General features: G+C 34.2%; 2 protein-coding genes across 4 annotated transcripts; both read right to left on the bottom strand.

Moving 5' to 3' along the window:
- Window positions 1–954: 954 nt before the first annotated feature.
- On the bottom strand, window positions 955–2,629 carry LOC108330969 ((+)-cis,trans-nepetalactol synthase NEPS1). Its single transcript, XM_017565570.2, has 2 exons — window positions 2,385–2,629; window positions 955–1,740 (listed from the first exon to the last, which is right to left on the bottom strand). Exons 1-2 carry the CDS (start codon window positions 2,579–2,581, stop codon window positions 1,137–1,139), a joined length of 801 nt encoding a protein of 266 aa, XP_017421059.1. The 5' UTR covers window positions 2,582–2,629; the 3' UTR covers window positions 955–1,136.
- Window positions 2,630–11,569: 8,940 nt separating this feature from the next.
- On the bottom strand, window positions 11,570–15,812 carry LOC108330800 (LRR receptor-like serine/threonine-protein kinase FEI 1). Of its 3 annotated transcripts, none has more exons than XM_017565357.2 (13): window positions 15,494–15,812; window positions 15,069–15,204; window positions 14,812–14,883; window positions 14,653–14,724; window positions 14,479–14,550; window positions 14,253–14,324; window positions 14,098–14,169; window positions 13,790–13,896; window positions 13,335–13,508; window positions 12,899–13,231; window positions 12,428–12,676; window positions 12,120–12,253; window positions 11,570–12,046 (listed from the first exon to the last, which is right to left on the bottom strand). In XM_017565357.2, the coding sequence occupies exons 1-13, from the start codon at window positions 15,576–15,578 to the stop codon at window positions 11,822–11,824; spliced, it is 1,803 nt and encodes a 600-aa protein (XP_017420846.1). In that variant the 5' UTR covers window positions 15,579–15,812; the 3' UTR covers window positions 11,570–11,821. The 3 variants fall into 3 exon arrangements, with proteins under 3 accessions (XP_017420846.1, XP_017420845.1, XP_052733215.1); XM_017565356.2 differs by having other exon boundaries at window positions 13,320–13,508; XM_052877255.1 differs by having other exon boundaries at window positions 13,320–13,508; window positions 15,065–15,204.
- Window positions 15,813–17,548: the final 1,736 nt, after the last annotated feature.

A 17,548-nucleotide genomic window follows, 5' to 3' on the forward strand; every position in this document is an offset into this window, starting at 1 on the left:
CGATGTTGTAGGTTAATTTAAAAAGGAATTATGCCTCGTTTTAATAGTTAACCGAGGTAATTTGGCATTTATGCCTCGGTTGAAGGAGAACCGAGACCTATAAGTTCATTTAAATTGCAAAAATGTCATTGCCTTTACATATACTTCAGTTTTCCAAAAACCGCGACATATTACCCATCTTCTTTTCCGCGTTTTGTACTAGTGCTATTATCAATTTTTTATATCATAACTTCATTCTTTGCTTATTAGAAAGTTTCTTATTTATTTTTATTTTTTGGAAAAATACATCATCAATGAAAAACATTATCATAAATAAGATAAAAAAACAAAGATAGAGAAAAATATAACGTGAAACCCTAAAACCGAAGAAACGCCATACTTACTCCAGAATATAATAATCAACATCTACTTTCTAGATTATCTTAGACACGTGAAACTTTCCAGAAGTATTATTGGTCTCACATTTTTCTTCATAATATAAAAAGAACTTTTTATAAAAAATATATTTAAAAATATTATAAAATATAATTGCTTATATTATTTTAATGAAATATAAAAATTCAATCCGAATAATCTAATTGATTATTTGACTATAATGAATTATCTTCGCGTGTTTATATTTCAAACAAAGTCCAGATAAATAATCTATCATTATTTGTAATAATACATTAACTCACTGAGTCTACTTTTACAATTTACAATATATTCAATTATGTTTAATGATAATTAAATATTATGTTTCTTTTTTTTCTAAATCAATGTAATGGATAAAGCATGCCAACTTAAGCTTACACAAAACAATAAAATATATATAGTACCACTAGTAAATAAATACAAGATTTATTATCAAAACCAAAAAAATAAAAAATAAAATATATATCTTCTCTTTCTTTGAAATCTTCATTCTACCAACCCAAGTCGTGTTGAAAAGATGAATGACAAGATTTAATAGACTAAAGTACACAAATTAACAGAAGATACATTACCAACCTTTTACTGAAACAATTTATGATAATCTTTACTTTCACACATAAAATTTCAAACACACTTCTATGAAAAATAACAATTATTTTTCAATCAGACAAAATAAAAGGAACAGAGAAAAAGATGAGACAGACAATAAACACTCACGTAACTCAACACGAAAAACTACCGTCCACCACAAGATCGTGTCCGGTTACAAACTCGGAGTCACCGGACGCGAGAAACAGCACCGCATCCGCAACATGTTTGGCGCTCAAAACGACGCCTTTCAGCCTGGATCTCTGCTCATACAGTTTCTGCAGCTCTTCGATCTCCATCGTCGCGTGCGTCGCACGCGTCAAGGGCGTGACCAACCCACTCGGTGAGACGCAGTTCACCCTGATACCGTGCACCCCCAGCTGCACACTCGCGCAACGCACCAACCCTTTCACCGCGTGCTTCGACATCACGTAGTCCGTGAGCCCCACGCTGCCCTGCGACGCCGCCACGCTCGCTGTGCATACTATGCTTCCCCTCACGCGCCGCTCCACCATCGAGCGCGCGGCGTGCTTCACACACGCCGCCATGGCCCTGGCATTGATCGCGAAGAGACGGTCGAACTGGGAAAAGTCGAGGTCGAGGATTGTCTGGTCGGAGTGACTAACGATGCCGGCATTGCTGAACATCACGTCCAATTGACCATAAGCGTTGACCGTTGAATCCACCAGCTCTTTCACCTGCTCTTCCTCTCTCACGTCACAACGGATATAGGTGCATCTGTAGTATAAAATAAAGAAATACTCACACTTTTTTTATAATCATTTTATCGAATACATTACTGATATTTTTATTAATGATTTTTAGTCATTAAACTTTAATTTTAAATTTGTATAAGCTGTGTCGGGTTGTTTGGTAGACATTCGAGTAGATCGTTGAGAGCGGACTCTACAACATTTTGACACGTCTTTGTTAACTTTATTATACTTCGGCACTTTCAAAAATAATTATTACCAAATTGTGGTTGTTATTAATATGACTGACAAATGTGAACATGTTTTTCCACCACAAATATTTAAATTAATCAATTTGTAAATCATAATTTGACCTACTGTATATTTACACATTTTAGTCAAAGTATGATTCTTCCTACTCCTTTAAGTAAAAGTTGAATTTTAAATATATTAATTAAGTTTCTTAAAAATAAATAAAAAACTAAATTTTAATGTAATAAAATACTACCAACTAATAATTATCGATAAAAATGTAATAAATCAGGAAAAATATAATCAACCATGAAAAATATGGTAATTGATTAGAGTATAATCTATTTTCTCTTATCTAATTTGTATTCTAAATGTTTATGAGAAATTTTGTGGGGTTATTTTATTTCCATAGTAAGAGTATGCAAGAATTTGTGTTACCTATGAGAGCCAATGGATGCTGCAACTCGGTTGCCCAGTTGATCTTGAATGTCTGCAATCACCACCATTCGCGCACCATGGTTGGCGAACTGACGCGCCGTCTCTTCGCCTATGCCGCTGGCTCCGCCGGTGACAATGGCAACTTTTCCGACCAACTTTTGGGCACCGTTTTGCATTGAGTTAGCTGAGTCAGCCATTTCTTTATTATTTCCTCGGTGAAGGCATAATCTGGTATGCTCATATATATATATATATATACACAGTTCCCGGAGAGAATCACACTTATTATTTCACCAAGCAATTTCTGGGGTCATGCTCTCACGCCCATCACTTTGCACGTCATTTTCTTTTTATGCTTTCAATAAAGGCCAAAGAGATAAGGACAGAAAAAGAGATATTATTTAGATTGAGAAAGACAAATAAATTAAGTGAAAAATTGTACTAGATCCACATATTTGTGTTACATTTTAAAAAAATAATTTGTAAAATATTTTTTATAGAAATAATTTGACTTAAAAATAACATTTAAAATATGTTAAAATAAATTTTAAATTAAAATAAAAAAGTATTATCAAATAAAAATTATATTTTCAAAATGGATTACAATAAGTTATTTCATAAAATATCAAAATTTAAATTAATTAATTTTATAAATTAATTTTACATTTATATTTTAATTATTATTTAATTTATTATGAAAGCAAATATTAATGAAAAGAAAATGTATTCTTAATTATTTACTTTGTAAAAAGGGAAATGATACTTCAACAACCACTTTTGACAACAATTTGACACGGGACAGGTGTCAAAATATTAGTGGTCCATGTGAAAAATTGAAATGAAAATTTTAAATGACGTGGAAAGGGAGTGCAGAAGGGGTTTCAAGTTTGGCGGTTCAAATTTCACTTTTCAGATTTTCAATTTGGGACATTCATAGAGACAGAAGAGAAGTCTGAGAGAGAGAGTCGAACCTAGAGAGAGAGTTCGAGAGAGAGAGCTCCGACGGAGTGCCGTCGGACAACGTTGAACGTCGTCGTCTTTCTTCCACCCCTCCAGCCAGTTCCGATTCAGGGTCGCCGCAGCTCCAGCGTTGGCCGACGAAACGAAGACGACATCGTCTTCCCTCCAACCCAGCCAACTAAGGGCGCGTTCTGAGTCTCGATTCCTCCTACCCAGCCAACTAAGGGAACAATTACTTAAGATTTTATTAAAAAATTCGTGCCACAAAAACCACAATTTGTAAGACTCATAGTGCAGGAACAGATCTGGTACCAAAGGCAAAATAAGTGGGTACTTGGGTTGAAGTTTTTGCACAGCAAGGCCAACTACGTCCACCACACTCATTTTGGGGTGCCTTATTTTTTTTCCCTGATTTGTTCTAATTCTAAGTAATTTTGGAACAATTACTTAAGATTTTATTAACAAATTCGTGCCACAAAAACCACAATTTGTAAGACTCATGGTGCAGGAACAGATCTGGTACCAAAGGCAAAATAAGTGGGTACTTTGGTTGAAGTTTTTGCACAGCAAGGCCAACTACGTCCACCACACTCATTTTAGGGTGCCTTATTTTTTTTCCCTAATTTGTTCTAATTCTAAGTAATTTTGGAACAATTACTTAAGATTTTATTAACAAATTTGTGCTACAAAAACCACAATTTGTAAGACTCATGGTGCAAGAACAAATCTGGTACCAAAGGCACAATAAGTGGGTACTTGGGTTGAAGTTTTTGCACAGCAAGGCCAACTACGTCCACCACACTCATTTTGGGGTGCCTTATTTATTTTCCCTCATTTGTTCTACTTCTAAGTAATTTTGGAACAATTATTTAAGATTTTATTAACAAATTTGTGCCACAAAAACCACAATTTGTAAGACTCATGGTGCAGTAACAGATCTGATACCAAAAACAAAATAAGTGGGTACTTGGGTTGAAGTTTTTGCACAGCAAGGCCAACTACGTCCACCCCACTCATTTTAGGGTGCCTTATTTTTTTTCCCTGATTTGTTCTAATTCTAAGTAATTATGGAACAATTATTTAAGATTTTATTAACAAATTCGTGCCACAAAAACCACAATTTGTAAGACTCATGGTGTAGGAACAAATCTGATACCAAAGGCAAAATAAGTGAGTACTTGGGTTGAAGTTTTTGCACAGCAAGGCCAACTACGTCCACCACACTCATTTTGGGGTGCCTTATTTATTTTCCCTCGTTTGTTCTACTTCTAAGTAATTTTGGAACAATTATTTAAGAATTTATTAAAAAAATCGCAAACAAACCATATTTAGTAACAGTCATGGTGCAGATACATAAATTCCAAGGGCGATATAAGTGGGTACGTAAGTTAAAATTTTAGCACATATATAAGTGGGTACTTAAGTCAATTAAGTACTACAAACTGAATTTGAACTGCCAAATATATTTGTCAACAATTTCTAAAATAAAAAGTGATGTGCAACCAATAGAAAAATATGAAATTTAAGAACAACTGTTCTTTCATCAATATTCCCCAACATTCTACAAAATGCCTAAATCTTGCAACACTTGATTCCTCCGCACGTTGTCGACATCCAAAATCCATTGACAAACATATTGCTCCCTAACTTGTTGTAGTTCTTCCTGCAAAGACAATAATGCACAACACATGAATCAAATGCAACATTTGTATGAAAGATCCACAACATATAAATTTTTACAACTTATAGTTGTGTAAGTGGGCATTGTGTTTCTTTCGTATTTCTCAATGTCATCTCACAAAAAAATAAGGCACCCCAAAATGAGTGTGGTGGACGTAGTTGACCTTGCTGTGCAAAAACTTCAACCCAAGTACTCACTTATTTTGCCTTTGGTACCAGATCTGTTCCTACACCATGAGTCTTACAAATTGTGGTTTTTGTGGCACGATTTTGTTAATAAAATCTTAAGTAATTGTTCCCTTAGTTGGCTGGGTGGGAGAAATCGAGACTCAGAACGCGCCCTTAGTTGGCTGGGTCGGAGTGAAGACGATGTCGTCTTCGTTTCGTCGGCCAACGCCGGAGCTGCGGCGGTCTTGAATCGGGACTGGCTGGAGGGGTGGAAGAAAGACGACGACGTTCAACGTTGTCCGACGGGCACTCCGACGGGCACTCCGTCGGAGCTCTCTCTCTCGAACTCTCTCTCTAGGTTCGACTCTCTCTCTCAAGCTTCTCTTCTCTCTCTACGAATGTCTCAAATTGAAAATCTGAAAAGTGAAATTTAAACCGCCAAACTTGAAACCCCTTCTGCACTCCCTTTCCACATCATTTAAAATTTTCAATTCAATTTTCCATGTGGACCACTAGCATTTTGACACCTATCCCGTGTTAAAATGTTTTCAAAAGTGATTGTTGAAGTATCATTTCCCATGTAAAATTTGTATATTCTAACTGCATATTAGTATTAAAATAGATCCATAAAGAAAATTACAATAGAATACTTACTAATTTAATACATATATTTTTCAATATAATGTTATATATATATATATATATATATATATATATATATATATATAATATTTTATTACTATTATCGTTTTAAATCATTGAATGTAAAAGGGTGAAGTGATAAGATTTATTTTCATTATTCACAAATAATGTTTGCTTAAACAAACTAGTATATGAGTGAAATAATAATATTTAAATATTTGATTTCAGTATGCAGATTGTAACTATTCCATTCTTCTATATTTAAATATTTAAATAATGTGCCTTGTTCTTCCTTTGAAGGATTAATTACAACAGAGGGTACTCCTTTTCTTGATTTCGAAATAAGATATACAAGCATAATAATTATCTTTAGTCACAAAGGTAAAAAAATATTTGTCTACCTTCTTTCAAGACCTAAATTTTGAGTAGAACTTTTCACATACAACAACTAGTTTGTCTTTGAGTAGAGCAAGAAAGTTAAGATTTATAAAACTCTCTTTGAAATAGGTGGAATTATTGGCTGTGGATACCGATGCTTGACTGGACTTAAAAGCCAAAAGAAAAATGTGAACAAAAAATTAGGGATTTAGGAACTCGACCCTTAGTAGAAGTTTTCGAAGAAACTTGAACGAGAATAGGGATTTGGTGACTGGCAAACTCAACAACAATGAGAGGTAAACTCGACATGGATGATTTGGTGACCGAAAATGATAAACGAGAAAAGAGAAATTAGGGATTGTGTAAGTGAAGACGTGGGGTAAAGGAATGCGATTTAGGAGATATTATGAGAAGTTCTTTAAAATCAATCATAATACATTTTTAACAAAATTTCGAATTTGCTACTAGGTGCTGTGTAGTACAACGGGTGCTAAGTTAATCGCTATAAAAAAAATATATTATGATAGGTCATAATACATTTTAAACTTATTTTTAGTTTTGTCACCATGTTAATATATTATGATGGTTTCTAATGCTAGATCATAACCATACTAAATCTTACTTTTATTACGAAAATATCACCTGTCAACCTTTTATGATAGGTGAATATCACAAAATATAATATTAGGTTATCATAAAATTTTATTTTTCCACTAGTGTTGAGTTAGTTTTAAATTATCAAATTGTACATCTAATATAATGGTATGATTATAGAAGACACAAATTAATCTAACAAATTTTGATTTTAATTATAGTTAGTTATTAGTTTTTGAATTAATTTGCAATTAGGTTTTAAGTGCCTATCATACCTTTCAATCATGATATTGAAAGAAAATTAGGACTTCCGAGCAATCATAATTAAGAAATCCTTTTGTAGATTAAATTGATTATACTATAACTATTTTTGAATATTGTGACATTGGGAACCATACACTCTTTCTTTCAAATTTATAATTGTATGAGATCCTATACAATTTAAACTAAACACTCAATACTACTGACATCTTCATCTTTTTGTATGATTTGTCAATTTGCAAACATAGTTGTTATATAAGAATAGAAACAATGTTTAATGTTTATGATGCGATGTTATTTTATATGATAATGAATATTGTAGAAAAGTGAATTTCTTTGTTACAAAGAAGGGTGAAGTTTACAATATAGTTTTAGTTTTCCATATGGTTGCATTTATAGTTGAAAAATATTTGTGACATAAACGTTGTTAGTGTGCACGTAAGGAAACAATATAGGTCAGGCATAGTATAATGGATGTCTTAGATTCAACTGACATTAAACTAGACTTTGTTCATAGAACATTGGTGGTGGTGAAATTATCTATTTCTACAACAAGTTCTTGGTTAGTTTTTCATTAACAAAGAATTGCTTTGATGACTAATGAATCATTATACTTGCTTAAGCACGTCAACCTAGATTTTACAACTACTACAATAGTAAGGATTAACTTAGATTGTATTCACAAGGAAAATTTACGTTTAATCTCAATTTCAATTTCAAACATAACTATCATGTATTTCTGGAAGGCTAATTTTATTGTGTATCTCTTATAATAATAATATATCACAAGTCTACCTATTCCTTTAAGTAAAGTGTAGATGATTCAACTTAACTTCGAATTGGATCCATGGGAATTCAACTTTAAGTGAAACTAAGATGATTCAACCCAACTTGAACTTGGGCTCAATAGATTTAACATGGACTTAAGTCGACTCAACCAACTTTAACTTGGGTTTGACTTAATTCAACCTAACTTGTATCGATCATAACCCTACTTGACCTAGACCTAACCCTATTCTATTTAACCTAGGTTCAACTTGACTTAACCAAACATGGGCTCAGCTGACCAACTTCACATAGTTCTACTAATCCAATCTAACTTAAGTAGAATCTAAATCAAGATTGAAGTAGGTTTGATCTAACTTTAGCTTGAATTAGGTCCAACTTAAAACTGAGTTCATCCTTTTTCAACTTGACTTAGATCGGATTTAGTCTAACTTAACTTTAATATGTCTTATACAACATAGGTTAAAATTACATTACTTAGTTTAACCCAAACCCTAAATAAACTAAGTTTCATGTCTTAACTTATCTTTTATATATATATATATATATATATATATATATATATATATATATATATATATATATATATATATATATAATAGGTTTAAACCCTCGGATGGTCTTCATATTTGTATGAGAATGGGTCCTCATATTTGCAACTGTCTCAATTGGGTCATAATATTTGTAAAATTAAGCCAATTTTGCCCTGCCCGTGAAGTTCTCACAGACGGCATTAAAGTTTGCTGATGTGGTGATACTGATCTGTGTGATCTTATTACGTGAAAATAAATTTTAAATTATGACGTGGAATTTGATAACCCTTGCTGCCACATCATCATCCTCTTCACAAAAACCCTAATTCCCTAACCCTTGTCGTTGTGTCGCAACTGTGCCGCCACCATCACTGTCCATGTTACGCTGCCGCAAGGCTGCCGCCTAACCCTAATTCGTCCTCCTCCATCAACCTTCATCAGAAACCCTCCTTCGCGTCGCCGTTAAGCTTCAATGCATCATCTTCTTCGCAGCACAAACAACGCCTACCTTGCCATCATTGCCTTAGGCAACCGCCGCCATCAATAGTGCAAGACCTCACGCCACCACCCAATTTTCTCCACCACATCAGACCATCACCGGAACGCCAACAACGCCTCCATGGCCACTACGATTCGCAAATCTCCACAAACGCATCCATAATCTCTGCAAGCCAAATCGCAAGCCTCTTCCATGGCATTCTCCAAAATCCAAAAATCGCAAAGGAGGGGAATCACCTTCGCGCGAATCACCTGCAGCAACCACACAGCAAAAACCCTAATAGCGACTCCGTAATGTTCGCTCCAGCATTCATCTTCTTCACCAAGAACCTGAAAATGCAGAAAACCAAATCAAAATCGCAACAAAAATGGCCGCTGCGATTCGTAAATCTCTACGAATTTATAACAAGAATTTTGAACTCGCAGAGTAGGGGAACCTTTCCGCCACCATCACCTGACACACAAACCTACAAAAAATCAAAACAGAGAAACCCCCAAGAACCAACCAAATCGCAACGTTCTTTCTCACTTCACCATCATCGCAAGAGACTATCGTGAACAGATAGCCACCCCGACGCGAGTTTAGTTTCACCGCCAGCATCTGTGCAAGCAGTGTCATGGCGAGATCGATTCCACCTCAAAATCAATCTCCTTCACGCCTCCACTACGTGTGACGGCACAACCTTTTCCTCCCCTCTGCAGAATGAAAAACCCTAATTTGCCATGTCATAATTTTTTAATTTAAATAAAAATTTCACTTAATTAAACAATGCACATTAACTCAATTTTACAAATATTATAACCCAATTGAGACAGTTACAAATATGAGGACCCACTTGAGATTTTCATACAAATATGAGGATCATCCGAGGGTTTAAACCTATAATATAATTTAATCTTAATTTCAGATTTTAAAAATATAAAGAATTATTCATTAATATCCGATCAAAATTCAATTAAATAGAATGAAGTTAAAAACTTAAAATATAAATATAAATTAAAAATAAATTCATCAAAACATACTTAAATTAATAACATTTTGAATAATTATTAAGTTTGAAAATAATTTGAATATATATTTAGAAAAACATATATGATTAGGTACAGATTTTTGGGGCGCTGTATTAAGTTGTGTTTGTTATTTTCGTTGAGTCTTTTATTGTTCTGTTAGTGGTTACTGTTCATTTGAACAGTAATTTTGCTTCTAGGGTGTTCTATTTTTGGGGTTTTCTGTTTTGGTGTTACCGGAACCCTATATAAGGGCTTCCAGTATCAGAAACAAAAGATGTAGAAGAAATCAAGAAAATAACAACAGCATTTTTACTTTTCTCTCAAATATAGATTACATACCTTTACCGTGCATCTTCTTTTCTTCCGATCTCCTTCTGATCTGCCACCCATGACCATCTCGCCGGAATTCTTTCCATCACCATCGAACTGACCGGAACGGACATCCAAGTGTCTTTGTCGCGCATCGTCCTTGCAGAGCACACGGGATTTGAAGCTTTCAACGTTCTCAGCCACTTTCTGATTCTAAAGATATTTTGCAAAGGAGAGACTTAAGTCTTGATACTGGACCACAGGTTTGGGCCTTCTGTTGGGCCACTGTTTTCTTTATGGTACCAAAGCAGGTCTTGGACCTGTTCTACGTTTTTCGCTGCTCGTATCAGTAATTCTTGATTCCTCATCCGCTTCTTTCGCCATTCTTGCATTCATGGAGACTACGGATCAAACTAATAATCCCACCAGTCCCTATTATTTGCATCCAGGGGAGAACCCAGGCGCTTCCCTTATATCACAGATTCTTAATGAGTCAAATTATACATCTTGGAGTAGAAACATGAGGAGAGCCCTTCTTTCAAAGAATAAACTCAAATTTATAGATGGCGGGATCACAAAGCCTCAAAGAAGTAATAGTCTTTTTGATTCTTGGGAAAGAAGTAACATGATAATAGTATTATCTTGGATCACCAAGACACTTTCACCCCAAATAGCTGAAAGCGTGATTTATATGGAGAATGCCCAAGAACTTTGGGAAGAATTAAAAGAGAGATTTTCAAAGGGGGATCATTTCAAGCTTTCAAACCTTCTTCAGGAAATTCACTCTATAAAACAAGGTGAACGAAGCATAAATCAATACTTTACCGATTTGAAGATTTTGTGGGAGGAGTTGGAATTTCTTAGGCCTATTCCCAGTTGTAGCTGCAAAGTTCCTTGCAGTTGTGATCTATCTAAGGCCTCACATAAATATAGGGACATGGAGCACGTGATATGCTTTTTGAAAGGCTTGAACGAGTGTTATAATACTGTCAAGACTCAGATATTACTCATGGAACCTTTGCCCAGCATTAATAAAGTGTTTTCACTTATTATACAACAAGAAAGGCAAGGAAATTATAATCAAGGTGATGGGAAGATACTAGCCAACACCACTAACAAACACAACTTAATATATAATTTATGATTAGATTTGGGCTCATGAGTTAAAGTATACTACTAGTCACGTTCTTAGTGATATAGAAAATAGAAGATTTTGTAACCTAACGAGTCAGGCGTTTGTGGAGTTTTGACTTGGGCCCTGCCAACAAAAATGCCTAATATCTGTGCCTATTGGACAAACATGATGATGATTTCGGAAGCAATAAATTAACCTTCGCTTGTCAAACACGAGATTCATGGACAAAATAACCATTAACAACTAACAACTGTAGTTCATTAAATAATGTTGATTAACTGTTCTGTTCTTGCAATCAACAAATTCATGTTGATTAACCACAATCATTTCAATGGAGGTCTTTCCAAAAACCATTGCAATGTTAAACTACTAAGGTTGCACTTTCGTCATTCACTACAACAATTTACAGACCCACGGGATATGGGAAGGAACCGTACGCAAACGTTGTTAGCATAGCATCTTAAAGTTGGTTGAGTCATTTATCAGTGATCTGAGTGTGATTCATAAAAATCACTTGGGCAGGGAGACATGACCTCTTGTTCCAGTATCTGTAACACTTGGTTCATTGATGGACGTTCATCCGCATTTGCATCAGTGCAACTTGCTGCTAGTTCAAGAATTACCTCCACAGATTCTGCATCTACTGAATCACTACATCTTTTGTCTACTTCGTCCTCCAATCTATTTTCTTTCCGGAACGTGTTCATCTGCAAACAATTGTTATTAGTTTTGTAACACAAGTTCATGTTTCATTTCTGCATTGAATGGATTAGGCCTTACCCAACCAACAACATTTACTCCTCTCCTTGCAAATGAAGGATCTGTTGGTCTCTTTCCAGTTACAAGTTCTAGCAACAGAACTCCAAAACTATACACATCTGACTTCTCAGTCGCTCTTCCACTTTGTAGATACTCTAATGTTGACAAAAGTAAAAAATCATGAGCTACTACAATACAAATAAACTGACATGAAAAAAATACATAAAAACGTTACATTTATAGTCTACATCCAAACTCAAACTTAGAAATTTTCAGTTCAAGAATTTCATTAAACCCTGAAAAGGGTGACAAGAATCTAAATGACATACCTGGTGCCAGATAACCAAAGGTGCCTGCAACCACTGTGGTAACATGGGCCTCTTCATCAACCAAAAGCTTTGCAAGACCAAAATCAGAGACACGAGGCTCCATGTTCTCATCAAGAAGGATGTTGCTGGATTTTATGTCGCGGTGCACAATTTTCGGGCAGCAGTCGTGGTGCAAGTAAGCCAAACCCCGGGCTGAACCAAGAGCAATCTTTAGGCGTGTACTCCATTTCAGTGATTGTTCAGTGTTTTCTAAATCAGAAAGGATTCATCAAAAGGTTAGCAAATGGAGAATTGAAGTTAGCAAATGCCATCATTAAATGAAATCATAATAAACAAACTCATCCCTTCTCCTCTAGACTTCATTCTTACACAATGCCATAAAAATTTCCATTTCTATCAGAGCCAGAGGATCCTCCAAGAGAACAGTTATGAACAGTTCAGGTTATATGGTTTATACAAAATGGTGCATACCATGCAAGAGATCATCTAAGCTTCCCATGGCCAAATAGTCGTAGATTAGAAGCTTAGTAGAAGGAAGTCTGCAGTAACCACGCAGGTTAACTAGATTTATGTGCTTGATGCTACCCAATATCTCTAGTTCCCTCTCAAAACCCTGATCAGAACCTTCACGGCTTCTATCAATCCTCTTAACAGCAAATGTACCACAATCATTCATCACCATTCTATATACGGTACCAAATCCTCCAGATCCTACCACATCATCTTCGTCGAGAGACTCCAACTTTTCTATGATCTCAAATGATGTGTATGGCAGATCACCATGGAAGGTGATAAGTTTTGTACCTGTTACAATAACATGTGAGTATTTACAAAGAACAAAAAGACAATTTCTTTTTTTATTTTTTGATAGGAGAGTACTATTTTGAAATACCATCATCCTTCCTACTTGATTCTGGGTTGACTTGATCCTTAACTTCTATGTATTTTCTAGCAGCTCTTTCCTTCTTTGATAGCAAGCAAATCCATAGTAACGAAAGAGTTATAACAAGTGCAAGCCCCATTATTGTTATTGCACCAACTAACACCCACTTCACATAATGTGAAGATCTTTTAGCAGGAACTGCATCATACAAATTCAAACTGTTATTGCTCAATTGGTAAATTTGGTTATAAGAAATGTACTAAGTCAAAGGGTGTTTAAAAATAGAATTTTTTGTTTTACTCTTAATACAACATTTCCCTGCTTACTAAAGGAACATAATAATTAATGTTTTTGTATTTTCTATATATTAATACATTCGTTTTTATTTACCCTTATTAAAAATTACTAGAATTAATATGTAGATACTGCAGTAGGACATAGCATCATTGCTAAAATATGAAGCATTGGATTTGACTTGCCTGCAGCTTCATCACTTTCTGCATGTGGTAGCACCACTGGAAAACCAAGTGATGTCCGACATGGTTTCTGAACTTGCCGCCCACAAAGATCTAAGTTCCCAATAAACCTGTTCAAATGCAATGAATTTTTATAAACAGAAGCTTAAATTGCATAAAAAATAGAAAGCTCATATTATTTCCTAGAAAATTAAGTGGAAAGCTCCTATCAGGTAAAATTTAATGCTACTCCCTCCATTTTACTTCATATATGTTAAGTTATGCGATTATTTTCAAATTAGTACATAACATTACTGGGAAAGTGTACTTACGCATTGTTCCCGAAGGTGCTTAGTACTCCAAGGTCAGGGATTTCACCGGAAAAGAAATTAGTTGACAAGTTCCTAAGACAAAGACATAAATTAGCATATGCTGAATCCCAAAGCTATGATATCTTTATGCCAACGCTACGGTTGAATGAACTTACAGAACACGCAATTGTGTAAGACGACCTATAGAGGATGGTACAGCACCCTTCAATGAGTTACTTGACAAATCCCTGCATTTTAGCTTTCTATTAGATTGATAATTGAAAAATAAGATGAAGAGCCCAAATAAAGAAACTTCCCAATCCAAGATAAACACCAATGATTATTATTACTAACAAATTGAGCAAAACTTCTTGGGGACAGAAATAAAAGAGAAGGACTTACAATACATGTAAATAAGAAAGATTTCCAATATTTGATGGGATGCCTCCTTGTAAATAATTAGCTCTCAAATATCTGTAGATGGAATTAGATGAAACATGTCCAAACATTAAAATGAAAGCATGCATTATTATCCACACACAAATTTCAAACAAAACTATACTAATTTTCACTTACAGTGCTCTAAGCTCTGTACAATTGCCAATTTCATTAGGAATAACTCCATGTAAGCCATTCTGATGAAGTGCCCTGATACATTGGAAACACAAGATGTTAGATCTCTCTACTTTGAAAAGTTATTCAATTGGGGAGAAACATGCAACTTGTACTACTTACAGTCTCTGCAGTCTGCTGAGTTTGCCAATGCTGGGAGATATAATACCCCCAAGTTGCATATAAGGTAGATTTCTAAAGCACAAGAGTGACAGAGACAGAGGTGTAAGCATGTCATTCTCAAACTCATAATTCAGGATAAAAATGAAGAAAGTTAAGCGCAATTTAGTTGCAGAAAATAATTATTGATGAAGAAAATTCTCTTTTATTTCTCAAACCGATTTGTAAGAGAAAATAAAGAGTGTATGCTGCTTACATACATTGAGCGTACTCGTTGTTCCCCAGGATGACAAGTGATACCGGTCCATGTACAGTGAGACTCATCAGACTTTTTCCAATTGCTCAGAAAATTCCTTGTATCATTCAAAGTGCTTTTGATCTCCAACAATGTATGTCCTAAATAGATGAATAAAAAACCACAAGTTCGAAACTTCAAACGGTGTATTATTTAATCTTTGAGAGCAGATGTGGTGAAAGCTGAAACTAGAAACTTTCCAAAAGCCACAAGTCATTCATCCCAAACAACAAACATGAAAACACACTATGATTGATGCCTAGTTTATTTTGTGCAATGACAACAAAAACAATATATAAAGGAAAGGAAAGTGAGTAAATAATCAAAGAAGAAACCCAGAGAGAAAAGGATTTAACTTTAACCCAGAAGAGATTCAAATAAGGTTCTCACCGTCTTGCGTGAGAGCAAGAGAACAAGGGTATAAAACAGTGGTGGAAAAAACCAACAGCATCAACAATACACGACCCATTTCCATTCCAGCCTTCAAAGTGGAAACTTTTGCTCACAACTTATCTGGGTGGGAGTGGATAGTGTCAACAGTGGTGATGATTCCAGTTGGTGGAGTTGTGATGAAAATATGGACCTCAAAGGGTCACCATGATTAAACTTTAAACTAGCAAAGCTAATAATTTGAACTTTTGAAGCATGTAGAGCGAGAAAGCATGTATTATAGGAATGCTTCTTTTTCACTCCAATAAATAAAAATTAATTTACGTGCAAAGGGAGAAGCCAAAATGCAGTCTTTGAAAGGTGACATAAAAAGTGATGCAGGGTGAAGTAGCCGTTCCCACAGTGCAAATTCAAATATTAAATTTTAAGGTCTATCATACTCGCGCGTAAGTGGTGAAGAAGAGTACTCGCCAGTGATTATGGAATATTTGTTCCACGTGTGCGGTAGAGGTGGAGAGTATTGGAACTACGAAGGTGAGCGCGTGGCCTTGTGCGGTTCGAATTTTAAGAGTAGCTCCGTTTTATAGGGGGAAAACGGCGTACAATGTTCAAAAAACATCGAACATTTTACGAGGTGATTATGGTAAATGGCAGCCTCAAACATGGAGCATCGTTTTGGTGATATCACGCCGTTGGACGTGACTGTGACCATCACTGTGTGAGTTTTTAAAAATATGACTCTCGTTTTTTAACCGATTCAACAGGGTAAAAATCCATTTGAAAGATATTAAGATAGAAGCTACTTTCTTATGGTGATCAAACTAAAAGCAAATCTAATTTCAGTATAATATAATTAAATATATATGACTCGTTTTACTTATATAAAATTACGTTTAATTACCTATACAAAGGAAAGAAAATAAAATTAAGCAGGGTGAGTTGTGAAATAAAAGAAGAGGGAAATTTTGATTTGTGAGTATTGTTACTTCCTAATTCATGAGAATCCACATTAAATTATTGAGGATGTTTTTTTTTCCTAGTGAGAGTTTTTAAATCATGTTTCGAATTAATGTCTCTGAATAATGGAAGTCAATGGAATGTTTGACTTAAGATGAGAGTATTTGGACTTGTTAAGAAGGATTGAAAAAGAGGGAAGGCTTTTTCCCCTCCCAATCCATTAGGAGAAATGAGCTCAATGTGCATTTAATTATCGATTTCTCCTTCAAATATGTAATTTAAATTACATATTTGTCTTCGAATTTGTAAATGGTTTTGAACAAATTGTGACAAAAATTATGTTTAGGGTAGTTATTATGAGTGAGAAAATTGGTTTTTTGCCAATAATTTATTGGATTTTTTAGTTTTTTTTTCAAACTTTGGTGTAAAAGATAAATGAAATTTCATAATACAAACAAATTCACATGGGACTAAAGGAGAAACTTTATTAAAATAACTTTGAGTTTTGACATAATTGATTATGACTCTAATTTTTGTTTGTTTCAATTTCAAACAACTCCACCAATTTAATATATATATTTAATTCGTAATAAATATTTTTAAATTTCTACTGCAAGTCATACAATTATTCTCACATAATTATTTACCATTCAAATGTAGTTTACGCACACTACTATATATCATTATTAGTAACAATAAAAAAAGTTACAAAACTATAAAAAAAAATTACTAATATGATTTAGTAACATTATATCATATGTTACATACATCCTCTGTTACTAATGATTTTTAGTAATATTTTAACATATTAATTGAGACATTTATGGAAATGTTCTTAAATACTTTTAGTAACATTTATTTAATGAAAATATAACATTTTAAAAAATGTTACTAAATATTCTTAGTAATATATTTTTTATATATAAAAAAGTAACCGTATAAAAATGTTACTACAAATCTTTAGTAAGATTTTTTAAATATAGAGAGATATTTTCAAATTACTATTCAAAAAAATTTAGCAATACTTTTTTTATAAAGGCAACATTTTAAAAATATTAATAATATAAATATTTTGTAATATTTCAACAAATTTAACTA

This window comes from Vigna angularis, chromosome 4, assembly GCF_016808095.1.
Source record: "Vigna angularis cultivar LongXiaoDou No.4 chromosome 4, ASM1680809v1, whole genome shotgun sequence".
Taxonomy (NCBI): domain Eukaryota; kingdom Viridiplantae; phylum Streptophyta; class Magnoliopsida; order Fabales; family Fabaceae; genus Vigna; species Vigna angularis.

Bases quoted from the DNA above. Each gene is read 5' to 3' on its own strand.
- LOC108330969 (XM_017565570.2), bottom strand. From the start codon at position 2,581: ATGGCTGACTCAGCTAACTCAATGCAAAACGGTGCCCAAAAGTTGGTC. The intron at 1,741-2,384 runs GTAACACAAATT...TTTATACTACAG, and splicing joins GCATCCATTGGCTCTCATAG to ATGCACCTATATCCGTTGTG.
- LOC108330800 (XM_017565356.2), bottom strand. From the start codon at position 15,578: ATGGAAATGGGTCGTGTATTGTTGATGCTGTTGGTTTTTTCCACCACT. The intron at 15,205-15,493 runs GTGAGAACCTTA...TCATCTATTTAG, and splicing joins TCTTGCTCTCACGCAAGACG to GACATACATTGTTGGAGATC. The intron at 13,897-14,097 runs GTAAGTACACTT...GCATTTGAACAG, and splicing joins AGCACCTTCGGGAACAATGC to GTTTATTGGGAACTTAGATC.